Genomic DNA, 23,826 nt, shown 5'->3' on the forward strand with positions numbered 1-23,826 from the left:
GAAAGTTTGAAAGAGAGGGCAGACTCTGTCTTTTTTTCCAGTTTCTGGGTGGACTACATAAGGAGCGATTTGTTGTTCAGCAGATTGGAGAAAGTGTATAACTTAATAATAATAATAATAATAAAGATAGCTTATATAGCGCCGCTTCACAAATTTAACTATGCTCTTAGCGCTGTACATCGAGATATAACAATTTCAATAATATAAATACAAAGATGATATTATAATAATACACATTTACAAATATCACTCACGTGCATACATCCTAAGCCTTCCATATGCTCGCAGTTATGCTAGTTTCCATTAACTTTTGCGGCATGCATGAATCGCTGTGTGCTCCTACTGAATGCTAAGTCTTTTTTTGTGAGCGTAGGGGGTGCGTTTAAAGAAGGGGGGGAGGGGGGGATTTTGGTTTGTTTTTGTTAGAGAACATTTTGTACATGTTCTTGTTAACATTGTTCAAAGGAACGAATAAATTGAACAGAAGACGACCACCTTCATCTTGAGAACTGATCTGTAAGTGTGATGGATGATGAAAAAGAAGACAAAAGTAAGTTGTTAGTTGTTTATTCTTGCAGATGCATTTTGTTTCTTCCTCATGCAGCCCCTCTTGTTGTATGATGTACAGGTTGACCTCCAGGCATCGTCTCTCAACTCAAATGACGTCTTTGTCATTTTGTTTCTTCCTCATGCAGCCCCTCTTGTTGTATGATGTACAGATTGACCTCCAGGCATCGTCTCTCAACTCAAATGACGTCTTTGTCATTTTGTTTCTATCTCATGCAACCCCTCTTGTTGTATGATGTACAGGTTGACCTCCGGGCATCGTCTCTCAACTCAAATGACGTCTTTGTCATTTTTACCAAGACAGCTGTCTACATCTGGGCTGGCAAGGTAGGTTTCAAAAAGACGACACGATAGAAAGAACGAAATAAACACATCAGGAATAAGCAAGAATAACAAGTAGAAAAGAAATTCATTGTAGAGTTTGAGGAGGGAATCTCTTTTGAATGTTGCTGCCCCAGAAGTGATTAAATGTTAAATAAAACCATCACTGCCATTATTGAAAATGATGCTTGTTCACCTGTACACATGTTATTTTAGGGGTGCACTGGAGACGAACGCGAGATGGCCAAGCAGGTTGCAGCTCGCTCTCCCAGGTAAGTGCCCAATACATTTTGCATGTTGAGTAGTTTGTTACTGAGTTTTAGTTGCCTTTGGACCTGGATTAGCTAATGCTATTTCTTTTGCATTGTACTTCATGAGCGTAAACTAAATCAGTGCAGTGTATAGTGTTTGCTTGGTAAGTATTATTCAGAACAACATATACTAGTGTTTTGAAGTCATCTCTCGTTGCAATATACAGAAACTACTATTATTCAGAACAACATATACTAGTGTTTTGAAGTCATCTCTCGTTGCAATATACAGAAACTACTATTATTCAGAACAACATATACTAGTGTTTTGAAGTCATCTCTCGTTGCAATATACAGAAACTACTATTATTCAGAACAACATATACTAGTGTTTTGAAGTCATCTCTCGTTGCAATATACACAAACTTCTATTATTCAGAACAACATATACTAGTGTTTTGAAGTCATCTCTCGTTGCAATATACAGAAACTTCTATTATTCAGAACAACATATACTAGTGTTTTGAAGTCATCTCTCGTTGCAATATACAGAAACTTCTATTATTCAGAACAACATATACTAGTGTTTTGAAGTCATCTCTCGTTGCAATATACAGAAACTACTATTATTCAGAACAACATATACTAGTGTTTTGAAGTCATCTCTCGTTGCAATATACAGAAACTACTATTATTCAGAACAACATATACTAGTGTTTTGAAGTCATCTCTCGTTGCAATATACAGAAACTTCTATTATTCAGAACAACATATACTAGTGTTTTGAAGTCATCTCTCGTTGCAATATACAGAAACTTCTATTATTCAGAACAACATATACTAGTGTTTTGAAGTCATCTCTCGTTGCAATATACACAAACTACTATTATTCAGAACAACATATACTAGTGTTTTGAAGTCATCTCTCGTTGCAATATACAGAAACTACTATTATTCAGAACAACATATACTAGTGTTTTGAAGTCATCTCTCGTTGCAATATACAGAAACTACTATTATTCAGAACAACATATACTAGTGTTTTGAAGTCATCTCTCGTTGCAATATACAGAAACTACTATTATTCAGAACAACATATACTAGTGTTTTGAAGTCATCTCTCGTTGCAATATACAGAAACTTCTATTATTCAGAACAACATATACTAGTGTTTTGAAGTCATCTCTCGTTGCAATATACAGAAACTTCTATTATTCAGAACAACATATACTAGTGTTTTGAAGTCATCTCTCGTTGCAATATACAGAAACTACTATTATTCAGAACAACATATACTAGTGTTTTGAAGTCATCTCTCGTTGCAATATACAGAAACTACTATTATTCAGAACAACATATACTAGTGTTTTGAAGTCATCTCTCGTTGCAATATACAGAAACTACTATTATTCAGAACAACATATCCTAGTGTTTTGAAGTCATCTCTCGTTGCAATATACAGAAACTACTATTATTCAGAACAACATATACTAGTGTTTTGAAGTCATCTCTCGTTGCAATATACAGAAACTACTATTATTCAGAACAACATATACTAGTGTTTTGAAGTCATCTCTCGTTGCAATATACACAAACTTCTATTATTCAGAACAACATATACTAGTGTTTTGAAGTCATCTCTCGTTGCAATATACAGAAACTACTATTATTCAGAACAACATATACTAGTGTTTTGAAGTCATCTCTCGTTGCAATATACAGAAACTACTATTATTCAGAACAACATATACTAGTGTTTTGAAGTCATCTCTCGTTGCAATATACACAAACTTCTATTATTCAGAACAACATATACTAGTGTTTTGAAGTCATCTCTCGTTGCAATATACAGAAACTACTATTATTCAGAACAACATATACTAGTGTTTTGAAGTCATCTCTCGTTGCAATATACACAAACTACTATTATTCAGAACAACATATACTAGTGTTTTGAAGTCATCTCTCGTTGCAATATACACAAACTTCTATTATTCAGAACAACATATACTAGTGTTTTGAAGTCATCTCTCGTTGCAATATACAGAAACTACTATTATTCAGAACAACATATACTAGTGTTTTGAAGTCATCTCTCGTTGCAATATACACAAACTACTATTATTCAGAACAACATATACTAGTGTTTTGAAGTCATCTCTCGTTGCAATATACACAAACTACTATTATTCAGAACAACATATACTAGTGTTTTGAAGTCATCTCTCGTTGCAATATACACAAACTACAACATATACTAGTGTTTTGAAGTCATCTCTCGTTGCAATATACACAAACTACTATTATTCAGAACAACATATACTAGTGTTTTGAAGTCATCTCTCGTTGCAATATACAGAAACTACTATTATTCAGAACAACATATACTAGTGTTTTGAAGTCATCTCTCGTTGCAATATACAGAAACTACTATTATTCAGAACAACATATACTAGTGTTTTGAAGTCATCTCTCGTTGCAATATACAGAAACTACTATTATTCAGAACAACATATACTAGTGTTTTGAAGTCATCTCTCGTTGCAATATACAGAAACTACTATTATTCAGAACAACATATACTAGTGTTTTGAAGTCATCTCTCGTTGCAATATACAGAAACTACTATTATTCAGAACAACATATACTAGTGTTTTGAAGTCATCTCTCGTTGCAATATACAGAAACTACTATTATTCAGAACAACATATACTAGTGTTTTGAAGTCATCTCTCGTTGCAATATACACAAACTACTATTATTCAGAACAACATATACTAGTGTTTTGAAGTCATCTCTCGTTGCAATATACAGAAACTACTATTATTCAGAACAACATATACTAGTGTTTTGAAGTCATCTCTCGTTGCAATATACAGAAACTTCTATTATTCAGAACAACATATACTAGTGTTTTGAAGTCATCTCTCGTTGCAATATACAGAAACTTCTATTATTCAGAACAACATATACTAGTGTTTTGAAGTCATCTCTCGTTGCAATATACAGAAACTACTATTATTCAGAACAACATATACTAGTGTTTTGAAGTCATCTCTCGTTGCAATATACAGAAACTACTATTATTCAGAACAACATATACTAGTGTTTTGAAGTCATCTCTCGTTGCAATATACAGAAACTACTATTATTCAGAACAACATATACTAGTGTTTTGAAGTCATCTCTCGTTGCAATATACAGAAACTTCTATTATTCAGAACAACATATACTAGTGTTTTGAAGTCATCTCTCGTTGCAATATACAGAAACTTCTATTATTCAGAACAACATATACTAGTGTTTTGAAGTCATCTCTCGTTGCAATATACACAAACTACTATTATTCAGAACAACATATATATACTAGTGTTTTGAAGTCATCTCTCGTTGCAATATACAGAAACTACTATTATTCAGAACAACATATACTAGTGTTTTGAAGTCATCTCTCGTTGCAATATACAGAAACTACTATTATTCAGAACAACATATACTAGTGTTTTGAAGTCATCTCTCGTTGCAATATACAGAAACTACTATTATTCAGAACAACATATACTAGTGTTTTGAAGTCATCTCTCGTTGCAATATACAGAAACTTCTATTATTCAGAACAACATATACTAGTGTTTTGAAGTCATCTCTCGTTGCAATATACAGAAACTTCTATTATTCAGAACAACATATACTAGTGTTTTGAAGTCATCTCTCGTTGCAATATACAGAAACTTCTATTATTCGGAACAACATATACTAGTGTTTTGAAGTCATCTCTCGTTGCAATATACAGAAACTACTATTATTCAGAACAACATATACTAGTGTTTTGAAGTCATCTCTCGTTGCAATATACAGAAACTACTATTATTCAGAACAACATATCCTAGTGTTTTGAAGTCATCTCTCGTTGCAATATACAGAAACTACTATTATTCAGAACAACATATACTAGTGTGCTTGCCCTTGAGTAGCTGTAAGATTCTGTGATGGCTTATATAAATTCTGGAGGATGTAATTTTGGTGCTATAAAGAACCGACGCGCTCACAAAACAAAACGAACACTAGAATTGGAAAATTAATTAAAGTTTATTGAATACTTGTCGATGTCATGGTAATTCGGAATCAGCTCATAATATCAATATATAAAAGGCTAAACATAAATCTATGGAGAGGCTAAGTAACCTATATCGGAGCGTGGCGGAAAAACTAATCTAAGTTTAGAAAGTGAATTAAAGCTAAAATGTGAAGTAGAAAGGGCTAGTTTGAGTGAGAGTGCAGAACAGTAGAGTGTGAAGCGTGGAGCATGGAGCGAGAAGCGCGGAGCGAGAAGCGAGAAGCGTGAAGCGAGAAGCGCGGAGCGGTGGAAACTGATAGAAAGAAAAAACTAAACTTAGAATTCGAAACATCAAACTAAACATCAAAGGTGTCCTAAAAACATAAACATCAAAGATGGACGACAAAATGGCGGCCGAAACAAGATGGCGGCAAATCAATAAAAAATCACCAAGACAAAAATATGTTAGAAAAACCCTTCATAGAATAAACGTAGGACACAGAAACGGAAAGAAGACAAAGAAACGGACAGAAGACACAGAGACGGAAAGAAGACAAAGAAACGGACAGAAGACACAGAGACGGAAAGAAGACACAGAAACGGACAGAAGACAAAGAAACGGACAGAAGACACAGAAACGGACAGAAGACACAGAAACGGACAGAAGACAAAGAAACGGACAGAAGACACAGAAACGGACAGAAGACACAGAAACGGACAGAAGACAAAGATTCAAAACTAAAATTACACGAATTCGGTAAATAAAGAAACATAGTCAGAAATGGATACTCGCCTTTGACAGCATCAATAATCTAAAACAGACTCAAGGCGAGCAACTGAACCTGATACTACAAAATAACTTAAAAACAAAACTGGAGGCTGGCAGAAAACACTGGGCCCCGGAACAGAGCAAAAAAAATCTATCTATCCTAAAACATCTTGTTCCGTGAACGGCTTCCCAGTAAGTGACGACGAATACAGGCTATCCACCACAGAGGTGAACTAAAAATACTGCGCGTTACTACGGTTTTACTGTTGCAAAACATGCGTCCCGTGCTCTCCGGGGAAAAACTCCATAGGCTGTCCAGCGTGAGCCATACAGGCACATGAAATTAAAATCAGAAAAACGCCGGCCACACTACCTTGTTTATAAATTAGTTCGTTACAATATTTAACGTCATTATAACAAAACAAAGTTCGTACCAGGACGCTCATACTTAAAAAAGAAAACTAGAGGATAAAGAGTAAGCTAGACTCAAAAACACAAGCAAAACAAAAAGAATCTAAATACACAGAAGGCTCCTTAGCAGGGGCATTCACATTCCCCCCTCGAAGACATCTTAGTCTTTACAAAAGTCAACATAAAAAATCAACAAAATCATCGAATACAGGCGTGGTTCAAAAACAAAATCCGAAACATTACAGAATCCTTTTGGCATTATCCAAAACGTAGCTGTTCGAAACGCACTCTCATACGTGGTTCAAAATACAAAAAATCCGAAACGTTACAGAATCCTTTCGGCATTATCCAAAACGTAGCTGTTCGAAACGCACTCTCATGAGTCTCAATCTAAAAATCACACGTGTTCTTTCAACAAATGTAACATCATATTTCGTCAGTCCGTCACTGTCAACATATCGTGTCAACATTATTCTTACACCTTTACATAACCCGCAACTCAGTATGAAAGACTGTAGTCGCAACCTACAAAATACAAAAGAAAAACATCTTCAGTTGTCTTAATCATAAGTACAGGCATCCGCACGCGGGAAGGACTAAACAAAACCGATTCATTAAGCGCTTGCCTCTGTCAAGAGCTTTCGTTCCAAAATGCGGAACCAAAAACATATATATGAGCCAATGTCAAAAAAGGCGAACGGATTACGTCAGACCAAAACATGCACAAACGGTCTGTCGAAACAGTAACGTTCACTGGAAAAGTCATTGGGTGTCCGGGTCTGCCTTCACCAGCACGGTCAGCTTAGAGATGGGGCGCCAGTAGTAGAAAGTGGAATGGCTCGTCTTCGAGGTGACCTTGACAGTCTTGAGCTTGCAGGTTCTCACGAGTCCATCGTCGCTGGGGCGAACCTCCGTCACGAGTCCAAGAGGCCAATCTGCTCTGCATACGGCTTCGTCACGTAGCACGACGACATCTCCGACAGCAACGTTACGTTGGGGAAGAAGCCACTTTCTTCTTCGTTGTGGTCTTCTTCGTTGTGGTCTTCTTCGTTGTGGTCTTCTGGTAGTGGTCTTCTTCGTAGTGGTCTTCTCAAAATCCTTTCCATGGCATGGAGGGGGTCGGAGATGCTGGGTTCGGCGAGTGTCGTGCGATATACGGAAGCGACTGATTCACCTTCGTACTCGCTGAGACAATGTTCTGTTAGAGACACGTGCATCACGTCATGGACAGACTGTTTTGGCGACACTTGTCCCAGTATGGTCCAACCCAACGGTGTGAGAACGGCGTATGGGTCTCCCTTGATGACTCTCTCTGGCATGAATAGCTCTGCATGATCGTAGCCAATCAACAACCCAGGAGTGCAGCCTTCGAGCAACGGGGGAATCTCGCTGGCAATATGACTCAAATGCTTGATGTTACGAGCGGTCTCTGATGTTGGTATGTTCTCAGTGTCATTGGTGAGATGGTCCGTCGTGTAGAGCGTTTTCAGGTTGTGGGAAACATTGGAGTTGAGGGCCTTGACACACAATCCGGTCACTCTCTGACATTCAATATGAGTGTTCTGAGAAGTCATAGTGTTCAGCCTCAATGACGCTGGCTCAGAATGAGTGTTCAGCTTGTCACTCAAAGATTCAGTAACGAAGGAGATGCAAGACATGGTGTCAAGCAGCGCGTATGTCGTATGCTCTACCGTGGGATTCTCTTTCGTCGAAACTCTGACCGGAACAATCATGGTAGCTCTGACTGGTCTGTCTGACTTGTTGGTCGTCGCGAATGCTGATCCAGAGGCAGAAACACGGGCATCTTGACTGATACAGACAAACCTTGAAGAATCTGGCGGTCCCCGTGCATTCCGTTGCTGATTGGGCATCTTCTTCCTGTAGCTGGGCGCTCCATGCAGCATAGTGAGATGTGGGCCTTGGCACTTGTCGCATATCGCCCTGGTAGTGCAGTCTACACTTCTATGGTCAGTCTTTCTGGCACAGGAAAAGCACAAGGACGCTTCGTACATGAAGTGCTTCCTGTCCTCAACGGGAATCTCATCGAACCTCTGGCATCTGAGTAGAGGATGAGAAGAAGAGCTGGTCGGAAAACGAACGGCACAAAAGGGACAGACTTCGTCGCAGTTCGTACTCAGGACAGTTTTCGCGTGATGCTGACAAAGACATTTGTCACACTCTTGACATGCAGATGCAGTAGAACAATCCGTACTGTACGATGTTTTCTTGGGGACTGATGAACTGGCGGTCTGTGAGGTGGAAGAGGCGGCAGATTTGCTGGAGGAGAAAAGGGGCTCGCAAAGGATGTCTGCCTCTGTCTTGATGAAAGCTGACAACTCCTCAAAGGTAGGGTAGCGTTTCTTCTCGTTCTTGGTCTTGTTTACTTTCCGCACCCAGTTTCTCACCAACCAATCTGGAAGCTTGCTCATGAGTGTCTTGTGATAGGCTTGGTCTTCCAGATTCTGTAGCTGGCCTATCACTCGGCTCGCCACAAGGCATTGTCCAAGAAAGTCCGAGAAGGCGCGGAGGGCTTGTCCATCTTTGGGTTTGATAACCGGCCATGCATCTAGTTTCTCTCGGAAGGCTCTGGCAACGACGAAAGAACTGCCGAACCTTTCCTCCAACGTCTGAAGGGCCTGCTGATAGGCCTGGGCATCCCTGATCAGAAAGAGTCCCTTGACCGCATCCTTCGCCGGACCGTCCAAGTACTTCTCCAAGTAGAGGAGCTTTTCCTCTGCAGAAACGCCCTGCCGCTCAATCAAAAGAGTGAATGAGGACCTCCAGAGAGGGTACGTCAAAGGATCTCCTGAAAACGTAGTGGGCTCCTGCGTCGGTAACCTGTTGATCAGGAGAGCCTCAGCTAGAGTACGAGCTAGGGCAGAACCCTCGGAGAGCGCTGGCTGGCCTTGCATCTGAGGAAGGTATGCATCTTGCCCGTAGTAGACGTCTGAAGGGCTCGTGACCGGAGCCTCTTGAAAACCATGCTGTGTGTAGTCAGTGTCAGGAGCAAAGCTTGCAGCGTGGTCATATTGCTGCGTTTGCATGGGAGGATGCATGACAGAAGGCCCATATGCAAAGCTTGGCACATAGGTCGGAGACTCTCGGGAGGTCATGGCAGGAAAAGGACCAGGGAAAGGCCCGGGAAAAGGTCTCGCTGATGGATTGAGGGATTTGTGAGGGAAACGGGAAGGCGCGTAGATCTGGCGAGGACGATCTTCGTGGCTTGGAATCTCAGCTTTGACAAACTGAGGCCGAAAGGAGGTCGCGAATTGGCCTCCGACTCTTGTCGTCATCGTGGTGGCTGTAGTCATCGTCGTAGTGGTAGGAGCCGTGGCTGTGACCGCTGCTGGAAGTGGGTGAAAAGCGGAGACAGGTTGAGCAAGGGTCCTGGAGATGCCTCGAAGAGTGTCGCGGATATCCTCGGCGGCCGACTGGAGATGCGAAGGGGCATAAGCCCTGACCTCCGTGGGCTTCTGAAGTGGCGGGAGTCCAGGCTTGGCTGCCGCAGGCTGATGTTGCCCAGAGACGAGGGTGTTGGCTGCCGGCTGGTGACGCGGGCGGGCGTAGGTGTCGGCTGTCGCAGGCTTATATGTATCTTGTGTGTGCTGTGTGTGCCTATCATACCCTACCGCCACATCTCCTATGCTCTCTATGTGTGTACCTACATGCAGGGTGCTGTGAGTACCTAGGTACCTATCAATGGGGCTGTCACGAGGTAGCTGAGGCATGAATCTTTCTCTAGCCCTTTGCTGGTCTTCTATGTCAGTTTTAAGGATCTTAAAAACTTCATGCTCTTCTTGCATCTTGCCTTCTCTCTCCACCCTCTCTAGTGCAGCCTTAACTTCCTTTTCCTTTTTCTTCCAAGCTAACCTTTCATCTTGAGCTTCTCTCTCCAACTCTCTTTCAAACTCTGCCTTCTTCTCTGCCGCCAAAGCTTTGGACCTAGAAGCCTTCTCCTCTAAAAGCAAAAGAGTCTCTTCTTGTCTAGCCCTTTCATCTGCGACCATTTGCTGGGACCTAAATCTCGCTGCACTCACCGCCAAAGCAGCATCTAGAGAAACCTCTCTAGCACCTCCAGAAGCGACTGTGGAAGTCAAGTCCGAGCTGGAGGCGTACGGGTCTAACTTGGGAAAGAGACTGCGGTATTGTTCTTTGAGTGTCTCCGTTTGCATGTGCATATCGCTCAAATCCTCTTCTATAGCTACATCACTTTCAGCCACTTGACAAAGCCTCGAGTTCGCTACATTAAGCTCGTTTAGGCGCTCACAGAGGGTTATTTTTTGAGCTTTAAGGACTCTCCTTAGGTCTGGTGTTTCCCTAAAGGCTGTGCACAACTCGCTGATCGTATTCTTATGAGCTCGGCTTAGGGCCCAGTACTTGTCTGACAGTTCCCTCACCTCAGCATTAAGTCTAGCCCTAACAATGGCGGGGCCTCTTTCTTCTCTACTTCGTTGAGCGAGATGCTCTGCACTTGCAGCCTGTTGGGAGGGCTCAGTTCCTAAACCTTCCTGTGTGAGAGAAAGTTCAGCTTGAGGAGGAATGCTATCTGAATTCAAAGTGTCTTGGGTCTGAGTGGGTTCAGCTAGAGACTCTCCCTGAGCGCCATCACGGTCGCCTTCATTCTTACGACTATCAGTGTCCGAAGCAAAATGTTCATCCCTCTCTACCTTCAAAGTGTAAGGGGATAGCTCGGCACTCTCATGAGCAGGTAATTTCTCATCCATACTTTAAGTCAAGTGAAAACGTAGAGGTTAACAAAGACTTGCGAAATATAGAGAAGCAAAATTCAAAACGGCACACCTCGGGTCACTCACTAGAGGGGAAGAAAATACGAAGTACGAAGTGTGCAATGCTATGGTCAACAAACCTAAAATAATACCTAAGTTGCTCTGCTCTGGGCCCGACAAAAATAAATTAAAATATTGTTCGCTAGATACGAAACACAGTTCCTTTAAGACAAAAGGTTCATGATCTCTTCACAAGATTCGTAAGGATAAGAAGTTCAAAAGTCAGTGGCCCTAATCACAGGCCTACAAAAGTTCATAAAGTTCTTTCTCGAAAACAATCCAAAATGTTCCAAAAAATATCAAAGTTTCCACTGTGCTTGCCCTTGAGTAGCTGTAAGATTCTGTGATGGCTTATATAAATTCTGGAGGATGTAATTTTGGTGCTATAAAGAACCGACGCGCTCACAAAACAAAACGAACACTAGAATTGGAAAATTAATTAAAGTTTATTGAATACTTGTCGATGTCATGGTAATTCGGAATCAGCTCATAATATCAATATATAAAAGGCTAAACATAAATCTATGGAGAGGCTAAGTAACCTATATCGGAGCGTGGCGGAAAAACTAATCTAAGTTTAGAAAGTGAATTAAAGCTAAAATGTGAAGTAGAAAGGGCTAGTTTGAGTGAGAGTGCAGAACAGTAGAGTGTGAAGCGTGGAGCATGGAGCGAGAAGCGCGGAGCGAGAAGCGAGAAGCGTGAAGCGAGAAGCGCGGAGCGGTGGAAACTGATAGAAAGAAAAAACTAAACTTAGAATTCGAAACATCAAACTAAACATCAAAGGTGTCCTAAAAACATAAACATCAAAGATGGACGACAAAATGGCGGCCGAAACAAGATGGCGGCAAATCAATAAAAAATCACCAAGACAAAAATATGTTAGAAAAACCCTTCATAGAATAAACGTAGGACACAGAAACGGAAAGAAGACAAAGAAACGGACAGAAGACACAGAGACGGAAAGAAGACAAAGAAACGGACAGAAGACACAGAGACGGAAAGAAGACACAGAAACGGACAGAAGACAAAGAAACGGACAGAAGACACAGAAACGGACAGAAGACAAAGATTCAAAACTAAAATTACACGAATTCGGTAAATAAAGAAACATAGTCAGAAATGGATACTCGCCTTTGACAGCATCAATAATCTAAAACAGACTCAAGGCGAGCAACTGAACCTGATACTACAAAATAACTTAAAAACAAAACTGGAGGCTGGCAGAAAACACTGGGCCCCGGAACAGAGCAAAAAAATCTATCTATCCTAAAACATCTTGTTCCGTGAACGGCTTCCCAGTAAGTGACGACGAATACAGGCTATCCACCACAGAGGTGAACTAAAAATACTGCGCGTTACTACGGTTTTACTGTTGCAAAACATGCGTCCCGTGCTCTCCGGGGAAAAACTCCATAGGCTGTCCAGCGTGAGCCATACAGGCACATGAAATTAAAATCAGAAAAACGCCGGCCACACTACCTTGTTTATAAATTAGTTCGTTACAATATTTAACGTCATTATAACAAAACAAAGTTCGTACCAGGACGCTCATACTTAAAAAAGAAAACTAGAGGATAAAGAGCAAGCTAGACTCAAAAACACAAGCAAAACAAAAAGAATCTAAATACACAGAAGGCTCCTTAGCAGGGACATTCACAACTAGTGTTTTGAAGTCATCTCTCGTTGCAATATACAGAAACTACTATTATTCAGAACAACATATACTAGTGTTTTGAAGTCATCTCTCGTTGCAATATACACAAACTTCTATTATTCAGAACAACATATACTAGTGTTTTGAAGTCATCTCTCGTTGCAATATACACAAACTACTATTATTCAGAACAACATATACTAGTGTTTTGAAGTCATCTCTCGTTGCAATATACAGAAACTACTATTATTCAGAACAACATATACTAGTGTTTTGAAGTCATCTCTCGTTGCAATATACAGAAACTTCTATTATTCAGAACAACATATACTAGTGTTTTGAAGTCATCTCTCGTTGCAATATACACAAACTTCTATTATTCAGAACAACATATACTAGTGTTTTGAAGTCATCTCTCGTTGCAATATACACAAACTACTATTATTCAGAACAACATATACTAGTGTTTTGAAGTCATCTCTCGTTGCAATATACACAAACTACTATTATTCAGAACAACATATACTAGTGTTTTGAAGTCATCTCTCGTTGCAATATACAGAAACTACTATTATTCAGAACAACATATACTAGTGTTTTGAAGTCATCTCTCGTTGCAATATACACAAACTTCTATTATTCAGAACAACATATACTAGTGTTTTGAAGTCATCTCTCGTTGCAATATACACAAACTTCTATTATTCAGAACAACATATACTAGTGTTTTGAAGTCATCTCTCGTTGCAATATACAGAAACTACTATTATTCAGAACAACATATACTAGTGTTTTGAAGTCATCTCTCGTTGCAATATACACAAACTTCTATTATTCAGAACAACATATACTAGTGTTTTGAAGTCATCTCTCGTTGCAATATACAGAAACTACTATTATTGCTCATCATTTTTTTTCGCACATTTTAAAGCAAAGGCCAAGGCCTTTAATCCATCATCAGTTATTATGTACAGTTTAAAGCAAAGGCCAAGGCCTTTAATCCATCATCAGTTATTATGTACAGTTTAAAGCAAAGGCCAAGGCCTTTAATCCATCATCAGTTATTATGTACAGTTTAAAGCAAAGGCCAAGGCCTTTAATCCATCATCAGTTATTATGTACAGTTTAAAGCAAAGGCCAAGGCCTTTAATCCATCATCAGTTATTATGTACAGTACATTTTTGAAAGATTGTATTTTCATTGCAAGCAGTTCACTCTCGGAGAAAATATGCAGATAAGGTCTATTAATAGAATATCATAGTTAATATAAAAAAGTACAAAATAACCTTTTTTTTTAAATCCTGGATGGAGGATAAACAAGCCTTGAACTGGATAAAACAAACATGCATGAGAAAAATTGTCAAAGTTTGTGTGTGTGTCAAATCATCAGATCAACAGGTCCAGGAAAACATGAAAAAATGTTGATGTCTTGTTCAAACAGATAAAAGGAGAGTATTTGTGGTAAGAATATTCTGTTGTGGTGCCAGACATGAGTGCAAGGGTGTAAGGAGGAAAACTGTGGTTTTTTTCTGTGCACCACGGATTCACCAAGCAGTAAACAAAACAATGGTTCTTTGAACTCTCAGTGGAATTCCACCCTCTTCGCTCTTGGTCATTGTAACATTCTTGTAGAGCCCTGTCAGTGAGTGAGGTGAAGTGTTCAGTGCATGTGTGCATCTGAATTTTGTTGTGTTGAGACTGTACATTTTGCTATACTGTACATGGTTTTGTTGTACTGTAAAATTTGTAAAGTATGTCTGTCATGTCAGGCTCTGTGTGTGTGTGTGTGTGTGTGTGTGTGTGTGAGTGTGTGTCTGTCTGTCTGTGTGTGTCTGTCTGTGTGTGTGTGTGTGTGTGAGTGTGTGTCTGTGTGTGTCTCTGTGTGTGTGTGTGTGTGTGTGTGTGTGTGTGTGTGTGTGTGTGTGTGTGTGAGTGTGTGCGTGTGTGTGCCTGTGTGTATGTCTGTGTGTGTCAGTGTGTGTCTGTGTGTGTGTCTGTGTGTGTGTGTGTGTGTCAGTGTGTGTGTGTGTGTGTGATAGTTATGGTTTACTTGTCAGCTTTCTCACACCATTTCTCCTTAGCGCGTCTTTTGAGTGATGTCATTGTTGTTTTAGAGTGTGTTGAAGGGCTTGTGTAGACAGGGGCAGCTACACTACTGACAGTTGTGTGTTGGTGTATTTCTCACTCTCAGGCGGACTGTTCCTTAACCAGCAGATTGGGAGATTGGTGTTGCTTTGATTGTTTAGCTTGTCTACTGTTGTTATTTCATCTGAGTACAAGCACTTAATATCTTTGTGAAAACATGGGCATTGTTGCATTTTCAGGTTCATAATAGGTTCTGGTGCAGTCACTGCCCCCTAGCAATGTATTCATTAACTTTATGGCAGTATGATGTGCGACTTCAAGTTATGACACAAATACTTGAATGTCTCTTGAACACGTTTTACTGCTTTGAATATGCCTGCAAGTGGCTTCAGGGTACATGTAGTTCATACTGACTGTGTTTGTCAGACTCTCCTTGTTACCGCATACTTACCGTAGTTCATTCTGACTGTGTTTGTCAGACTCTCCTTGTTACCGCATACTTACCGACAAGTGTCTCTTATCCTGCTTTTCTGATTGTGTGATTAAAAAGTTGTTCATGCATGCCATATTGAAATCTGGAGAGCAAAGGCACATGCCTTGGCTGTCCTGGGGGGGAAAAGTCACAAGATGTGCTTTCAAAGAGGCAAGCTCCACAAGCCTGTAACTTATCATCACTCATCTGGGTGGCCGAGTGGTAACGCACTTGCGCTCGGAAGCGAGAGGTTGCGAGTTCGACCCTGGGTCAGGGCGTTAGCAATTTTCTTCCCCCTTTCCTAACTTAGGTGGTGGGTTCAAGTGCTAGTCTTTCGGTTGAGACGAAAAACCGAGGTCCCTTCGTGTACACTACATTGGGGCGTGCACGTTAAAGATCCCACGATTGACAAAAGGGTCTTTCCTGGCAAAATTGTATGGGCATAGATAAAAATATCCACCAAAATACCCGTGTGACTTGGAATAATAGGCCGTGAAAAGTAGGATATGCGCTGAAATGGCTGCGATCTGCTGGCCGATGTGAATGCATGATGTATTGTGTAAAAAAAATTCCATCTCACACGGCATAAATAAATCCCTGCGCCTTGAATATGTGCGCGATATAAAATTGCATAACAATTTTTTTTCTTAAATAAATAAATCCCTGCGCTTAGAAGTGTACCCACGGAATACGCGCGATATAAGCCTCATATTGATTGATTGATTGATCTGTGTTGTGGCCAGTGTGGGTAGATGCACAGTGACATAAGAGTCAGAATACTTGTGTGCCGTGTTGCTTCACCAGGCTTGATTTGTAAATGATACCATAGTAGTAAGTGGCAACAACAATTAACAAGCTGTTCTTTTATTGAAGTACAGCATTTGAACACAAACATGTGACAAACCTGAAGACAGCCAGGCTGTCGGCGTATGTCATCCTGACAGCCTGTCTTGCAAAAATCCCAAGTATTGATGCTGCTTCAGATTCCTTGCATCCCGTGGTGTGAATACGAATATTACTTTGTCTCCAAACACAGGGCCGTCACCATGGTGTTTGAAGGACAAGAGAAGGAGGATTTCTGGAATGTGTTGGGAGGAAAAGAAGAATATGCCTCTGAAAAACACATGCAGGTAAATCAGTCTGTTTCCTGTAACCATTCAGAAGGTATTATAGTAATAGTATTATACGTTATTTGCATTTTGTACCAAAGTATGACATTTTACACAGATGGAGAAAGCAATTGTTCTACGATACTGCATTAGCATTGAACAGGCATGCACTGTCGATTTCTGTGACAAATATTTTGGTAAAAAATTAGAGTACTTTTGTTGCTCTCTCAAGATCAGCAGTCATATCTTCTTGAAATAAATGTGGTGTTTAATGTGTGTTTTTCTTTCTGATTTAGCAGTGCGGCAGTAAGATGAAAACTTTATGTTCTGTAATATTTTTCTTGCCCAGGATGACGAAAGCCACCCTCCTCGCCTCTTCAACATCTGCAATGCCTCAGGGAGTGTCAAGGCTGAAGAGCTGCACGACTTTGTTCAGGTGGGTCAACTCTTTCGTGAATGTTTCTGGTGCTTTGAATTTATTTGTTAGATTTTTTGTTTGACGGCATGAAGATTTTTCTTTTTTTCTTTTCTTTCTGTTTTGTCCCCTTTCCACAAAACAAATGTGTTGTGTAGTTGCATGTGTGTGTGTGTGTGTGTGTCACGGCTGTTCACAGGGCTTCATTTCTACTATTAAATTCAGACATGGGACTGGTCCGAATTTTATCGGAATTCCGATATTTTCCATAGCTCACAGACCATTCTTGAGATCGATGCAAATTCGATGAGAAAAAAAAGGGGGGGGGTGGTGGTGGTATGAACCGTTCAGCTGAAGCTGTCTGCGTCTGAAGTCAGTGCATTCGCACCCCAGCATTCGCGTGAACCCATAGCAGTATCATGGGTCGCGTTTGATTGGCTGTCGATCTCCGACGATTATCGCCTGGGCTTAATTATTCACCGATGGCGGTTTGCGGGTTGTTTTGATTGGCTGCTGATCTCCAAACGCCGATTCCCGGTGTAACACGACATTTTTCATCCCCGAAAAATTTACTCCGGAGTAAATATTTCGTACGAAATTTTTACTCCGAGTACACTTTTCGTACAAGAAAAGAACTCCCCAAGGCACGAAATAATTACCCCCTCCACGAAATTTTTACTCCCCATTTTTTGTACTTCCAGTAAAAATCTCGTACGCAAAAATGGGATGCGGGTGAAGGGATAATCCCAATAAGTAATCTTGCGCACACAAATGTCTCTCTACCCTCCTTCTACCCCTTCCACCACCAAGACTAACAGGGGACAAGGGAGTAAAAATTTCGTACAACTGGCATGGGAAGTTAAATTGCTTGTGTTGGGGTGAAGTAATTTATTCGTTATTTATTTGTCAGGGGAGTAACATTTTTGTACGAAATGTTTACTCGGAACTCACCTGTCTTGGGGAGTAATTTTCTCGTGTAATGGGGGAGTGCTTTTTTTCGTAAAGGGAGTAAGTTTTTCGTACGAAATGTTTACTCCGGAGTAAAAATCTCGTGGGAGTAATTTTCTCGTGTTACACCGGTCAGGCCGTGTGCACGTGGTGCAACAACGGCCATTGCATGGTGAAATACGGACTTGGTGGAAAAAATGTGTTGGTTCTGAAAGTTTTCAAGTAATTTTTGTGTGTGTGTGATTGTTATAAATTACACTTTTGTTTAAAATGCTAAAACATATTATTCTTGTGGTTTTTATGGCTTTTTAAAAAGGCATGATCTAATTTTTTGCTATCAGGAGAGGCCCCAAAATGGCCTTTATAATTCTAACATTCATTTTCCGTCCTACCGGGGCCTATAGTTTCCTACTTTTGGAACATTTGCTGGTCTCATGTCTGTAAATTACATATCTTATCCCAACGCACATAGCAATTTACTTCAGTCTAGTGCTGGAACGCTGCATCGCATCACCTTGGTAACAAGGGAGGCCGAGGCAACTCTAAAAAAAAGCCACCTTGACCCATAAACAGGACAAAGTCACGTGACTTCCTGACCTTGCCGCCATATTGAACTCATTCTCTACTCAGCGCTCCGTGGCTACGGACGTGTTTTGCTTCGCTTAGGCTTTTCAGCCTTTCGTCTGACTTTTCCTTGGGTCAGACTTCACCTTGGTTTTCCTTGCACGTCCCTCTTCTCTTACTTTGTGTTTGGGGTGAGCTTTTTGGCATATTTTTGTCGTTTTTTTGCTGGACTTAGGTTGGGTCTGCACTTAGAAATTTTTTTTACACGCTTTCGTCCGCCATGTCGGATAGCGGTAAGAAGAAAAGTTCTAAGCAAGTGGCGGAGCCTTCTCCTGTTAAGAAGCCTTCTCGTAAGTCGAAAGGCTCTTCTAGTCAAGCTGTTGTGAAGGTGTTAGACCCTTCGTCCAAACATTCTTTTGATGTTAAGTTTGACATGCCTAAATCTCCCTCCATGCCGATTCTGCCTTCAGAATCTGTACCGGTTGCTTCCGGTTCTAGCTCTGTCAGTGATAAACAAGATGTTTCCGCTATTCTCCGCTCTTTGAGCGCTCAGGTTTCCTCCCTTTCAGCAGAGCTTTCGTCGACTAGGGCAGAATTTTTGTCTTTGCCTCCGGGTGTCGGCGATACGCGTTCCCTGGCCAGGGTGCGTGTCCCTCCCTCGGCTACAGTGACGTCGGCCGATGTGCTTGCTGCATTCGATGCTGGCGACGGAGTCTCTCTTCTGCGTACTCAGGCCTCTTCTGGTGTTCGGCCTGACTATGTTCAAGGTATTTATCCTTCGTCAGTAGCTGGGTTCTCCGGCCAACGCGAAGGGCGTATCCTGGAGGAAGTAGCTCCACCCGATGGCCGGGCAGAGAGTGAAAGTTCCGATCCCCTGGCTACGCCGTTCCGCTCGTGCGGGAGGCTGGTACAGGGTGGGAGCCCAGATACGCGTTCGGTCTTGGATGGAACAGGGGATTTGCTACCGTCGGCAGCCTTCGCATTGTACGGGGCCGGATCGACACAGCATTCCCCGCTTCCGCCCGGGGGGCAGGAAGCAGTCCCTAGGGGGCACCGCTTGGGTATAAAATCCCTCGGGTGTCTTCCTTTCCGGTTGACGCTTCGCCTGGCTATCACAGCCACGGCGGTAGTGTACTTCCGGGTTGCACGGAAGTGCGGGATTCGGAGTTCGGTGCTTCCGCTCAAGACGAAGAAGATACCAACTTCCGGTGACCATTACAGCTCCCCATTACGGGTGTCTTCCGGTAAAGCTTCACCAGACTATAGCAGTCAGTGTTGTAGCGGAATTCCGGCATGCACGGATGTGCAGGACTACGGTTCGGATTACGGTGCTTCCGATCAGGAAGAAGACACCAGCTTTCGGCTATTATCCGAGTTTACCCATGCGGTAGCATTGGCAGCGGAAGTAGTTTCGCTGTACATTGAGGAAGGGGTGGTGGCTTCGACAACTTGTCCGTACCACCACCTTCAGCTTTGGTTGACTTCCGCTCAGTTCGGGAGAAACGCGTTCCTTTTGGATCTGCGAATCTCTCTCTGTTGCCTCTTATATGGCCAAGTTTCTGAGCTCAACCTACGGCAAGTCAACACACCGACTAACACAGTGCCGCTTTTGGCAGCTTACAGTACAGTGCGGACTTAGTCAAACTGTGGCTTGCTCATGCGAAGCATCCCACTCCTCTCTCTCAGGATACCTGCCAGAGGTTCACTTCAACAGCCACTTTTATTACCTCATCGACACTTGCCCTCCCGCGTGCTGCTTTTCCGTGCACAACGAAACTGGTTACGCTTAGGGAAGACGGCTACAGTAGAACAGAGTCCTCTCTCTTGTCTCTGAGGGAATAAGCACATGATCTTTTCGAGTTATTCTCTCTTTCGGAAACTTTGCAAAGATCTCTCTCGCGCTCCATCTCCTCTGCTCTTGTCAACTTCGAGTTTCGTCGTGACGCGGGGGAGACGGATGTCATGACGCTGCTAGCCACTTTGGCTAAAGTCTGCTGAGCAGCTGAGCCTCCCAGCGCTTCTCTTTGCACATTCCGTGCACGCGCGCAGGTTCTTCTTTTTCTCTAGGTCTAGGATCGAAGATAAAGTCACCTTTGAGTCACTTTAGTCTTCTCCTTTCACAGAGAGTTGCTTGCTTGGTCAGCCTTCTCTTGGCTCAAGGTACAAGTAAGAGGCGGATCTTCTCCTTTCACAGAGAGTTGCTTGCTTGGTCAGCCGTCGCTTGGCTCAAGGTACAAGTAAGAGGCGGATCTACTCCGGCACTCTTTGCTTTTTGTGTTCACCAGGGGAGTGTTCGCACGTCTACGCTACGTTGCATTCCTTCTCATCTTCTGGCAAGAAACCGGGAACTGCTTCAGCTTGCCACACTCTGCCTCAGATTAGGCAAGATAATGAAGCTAAGCAAGCACACATAGGGTTAGACCCTCTGGCTTAGGCAGCTTTGCGGTATGTATGCCCATCTATGGTGAAGCTGCATACCTCTTCTTTTCCGCCTTCTCGGATGAAGCTGCTAAGGCCACTAATTTTTTGCCTAAGCTGCGAAAAACAAGTCAAGCTATCAAAGCAAACTCAGCTTTTACGGTTTACGGAATCGCTCGCTTTCTCATAAGAGTTATAAGCTTTGGTTTTCCGACAGCTCGCCAGAACATATCCAACTTACTGGTGCACATTCTGACTCAAAAATCTTTAGGGTCACTGAGCCACTGTCCGTAACCTCTCAGACGGAACATTTCCGGCGAATACTACCCCTTACGGTAGTGGCTTCTGTCACCGACTTTCGCTGGGCAACACAAAGGACTCGCAGAAAATTCCTTAGTTTCAGCGTTTCATTTTAAGAGGTTACGGAAAGAACTAAGGACAACCATCATGTGGCGAAACTTAGGTTTGGCACAGAAGCTTTTAGCATTGGGTTTGTTTTTTTCCCATACGCAAAAGACAGTGAACTTTTATGTTTTTGCCAATAATAAATAGAATCACATTCCTTGTGGTTCAGTGATTCAACTTCGGCATTACGCCTCTCAGGGCCTTCTCCCGCGAGTTAACAAGCTACACTCTTTTTGTAGCCTTCACTACGGCGGCCCCTGGATTTTTCTTAACTTTGCAATGTGCTAGGAATTTTCTCCTACATCACAGAATAGTACGCATTTGTTCGCCCTGTTAAATTCTCAAGCCTTCTCGGCTAAGCCATTGAAGTGACGTCACACTTGTCACAGTATGGTATAGGCTTCCGGCTTTACCGCGCCTACCCCCTACCCCTCTTTTTCTCTGAAGGCTGAATCACGGCACTCCAGTTCAGGGATTCAGCTTTGGATACTTTCTCAGGTCTCTCTGCACGCTTTCTAGCGGCAATATAGGCGGTGCCTATTTTCGCACAAAGGGCAGAGGGAGGGTACCTTTTCCCTCAGCGCTTACCCAACTTCAGGTTTCCAGCACTTGAATTACTAGTTAATGAAACCTTGGTATAATAGAGACCTTCTCTATCCCTAGGCCAGTTCTCTTACCTTGAGGATATTTTCTCAAGGCTTCAGAACTAACTCCATGTAATGCCTCTAGCGTTACGGTCATCGGGAAACTGAAAACTCAAAAGACTCTCACGCACCCCTCTCTCGGGACGGGGAGCGATAGGAGCATGGTTTGAGAGCTGATCAGGTTACTGATACCCTCACGTGTCTTTCCCAATGGCGGGCTGGGTTAACATATGGAACTAGCACGCAATCAGGCTTCAATGCTCCCGACGTTTCACTCCTGATTTTGCAACAGGGAAAGTATACCCTCATCTTTGCAGCCTCGGCATAGTCTTTCTCGTTTTTCAGCAAAAGGCCGCAACACGGTCTCGTTCCGACCACCGAGGTTAAGCGGCATCGGTCTCGGTTACTACCGGGATGGGTGACCGTTTTGAATACGGGCCTGTCAGGCTTTCTTTCTAACTTTCAAGCTGCGGCCTTACGGCTTCAGCTATCGTACTGTCGTTTACTCGCACTCAAAATCAGCAGTACTTCGCTCCCGCGAGGGCTACATGTCCGGTTAACAGAAGTTTAACCTCTTTATTTCAAGCCAGCGTGTAGGGACATGGGTATTTAGCTCTCACTGATACCACTCCCTTGGTCATTGAGGACAACGGTTGTCTTCTCTGGTGCTTGATTTCCTCTCAGAACTTCAGCCTTTTCTTTGAAAAGACCAGTGACATTCTGTCACACTCTTGCAAACGGGTCCGTCCTCCTCACTCATTAGCCTTTTGAGATAAGGCTGAAAGGGAAAGGGGGGGGGGGAGGAGTGTTTTTGTGTCTTGGACAGTTCTCCTTTGGGCTCCGTCCAGACTGTGCGAGATAGAACATGGGCCTGCTTCAAGGCCTTACGTGATTTAGGCTATGCTTCTCCCTAATCTTGTCAGTGTGACTTGCTTAGCACGCATTATAAGATGACAGGTCTCTTTTCACAGAGAGACCATATGCTAGACAGGGTTCAATACCAAAGATCACAGCGAGACAAGTCCGAGTCTTTTGGTATCAGAGTTTCTACGCTCCACAGATTTTGAACCGCTACATTCTGCTAGCCTTCATAAACTCATAACTCATATCTCATAACTCATAACATTTTATTGATCCAACAAAGGAAATTAAATTGGTCATCAGCACATATAGGTCATTAATTAATAATTATAAAAGAATAAGAGAAGAAAATTTATAAAACCCATGATAACAAAAAAATATCTAAAGTAATATATGTACAACTACAATACCCTTTTTACTTGCACACTTGACACACCGACACACCAACACACATGCATACATACCTACATACATACCTACATACATACCTACATACATACATACATACATACATACATACATACATACATACATACATACATACATACATTCCATGTTAAAGTGTAGTGCGAAACGTTCTCCCTTTTACTCCTAGCTACAGCGCGCAGAGGTAGCGAGATTCACACTCTTTGGCTTACAGGGAGATGTAGGTTTCGATAGAGACTCTCTATCTCACTCTGTTTCCGGCCAGACTTCTTAGTCAGGCATCAGAAGCTAGGACAACCATCTCCGATGGTCTTATAGTTTTTCCTCTTTATAGGATTCTCGCCATAGGCGACCCATTATTATGAATCTGACCAGTTATATCACTATGCTCCTTCCTGTCTTTTACAAGGGGTTTAAGATCATAAGCAAAACTACTCTAATCATCTTTGAACACAAGGGTAGATAGGGACATATCTACGTTGGTGCTAAAATCGGTAGGATATTCTGAAGTCCTTGACTCCGCCTACTGGAGATCGTAGGAGCTCTCGATCAACCTTTACCTGTGCGACTGTTCCAGCGCGCGACAGGACGGTTCCAATGCGCTACCAGCAATGGTAGCAGCAGGGCAAATTATTGCCTAGCTCATAGATTGAGCATCCCAC

The 23,826-nt window shown here is 42.1% G+C and overlaps 1 protein-coding gene across 5 annotated transcripts in view; it reads left to right on the plus strand.

Annotated features, from left to right (window-relative positions):
- LOC138960416 (advillin-like) overlaps positions 1-23,826 on the plus strand; it is a 112,601-nt gene that overhangs the window by 51,908 nt on the left and 36,867 nt on the right. For all 5 annotated transcript variants that reach the window (XM_070332325.1, XM_070332326.1, XM_070332327.1 and 2 more), the window contains 4 exons: positions 811-894; positions 1,105-1,160; positions 16,411-16,504; positions 16,833-16,919. In XM_070332325.1, coding sequence (XP_070188426.1) covers positions 811-894; positions 1,105-1,160; positions 16,411-16,504; positions 16,833-16,919 — 321 coding nt within the window. The remainder of the gene's footprint in view (positions 1-810; positions 895-1,104; positions 1,161-16,410; positions 16,505-16,832; positions 16,920-23,826) is intronic.

The sequence above is a fragment of the Littorina saxatilis genome, linkage group LG2 (assembly GCF_037325665.1).
Source record: "Littorina saxatilis isolate snail1 linkage group LG2, US_GU_Lsax_2.0, whole genome shotgun sequence".
Classification (NCBI taxonomy): Eukaryota; Metazoa; Mollusca; class Gastropoda; order Littorinimorpha; family Littorinidae; genus Littorina; species Littorina saxatilis.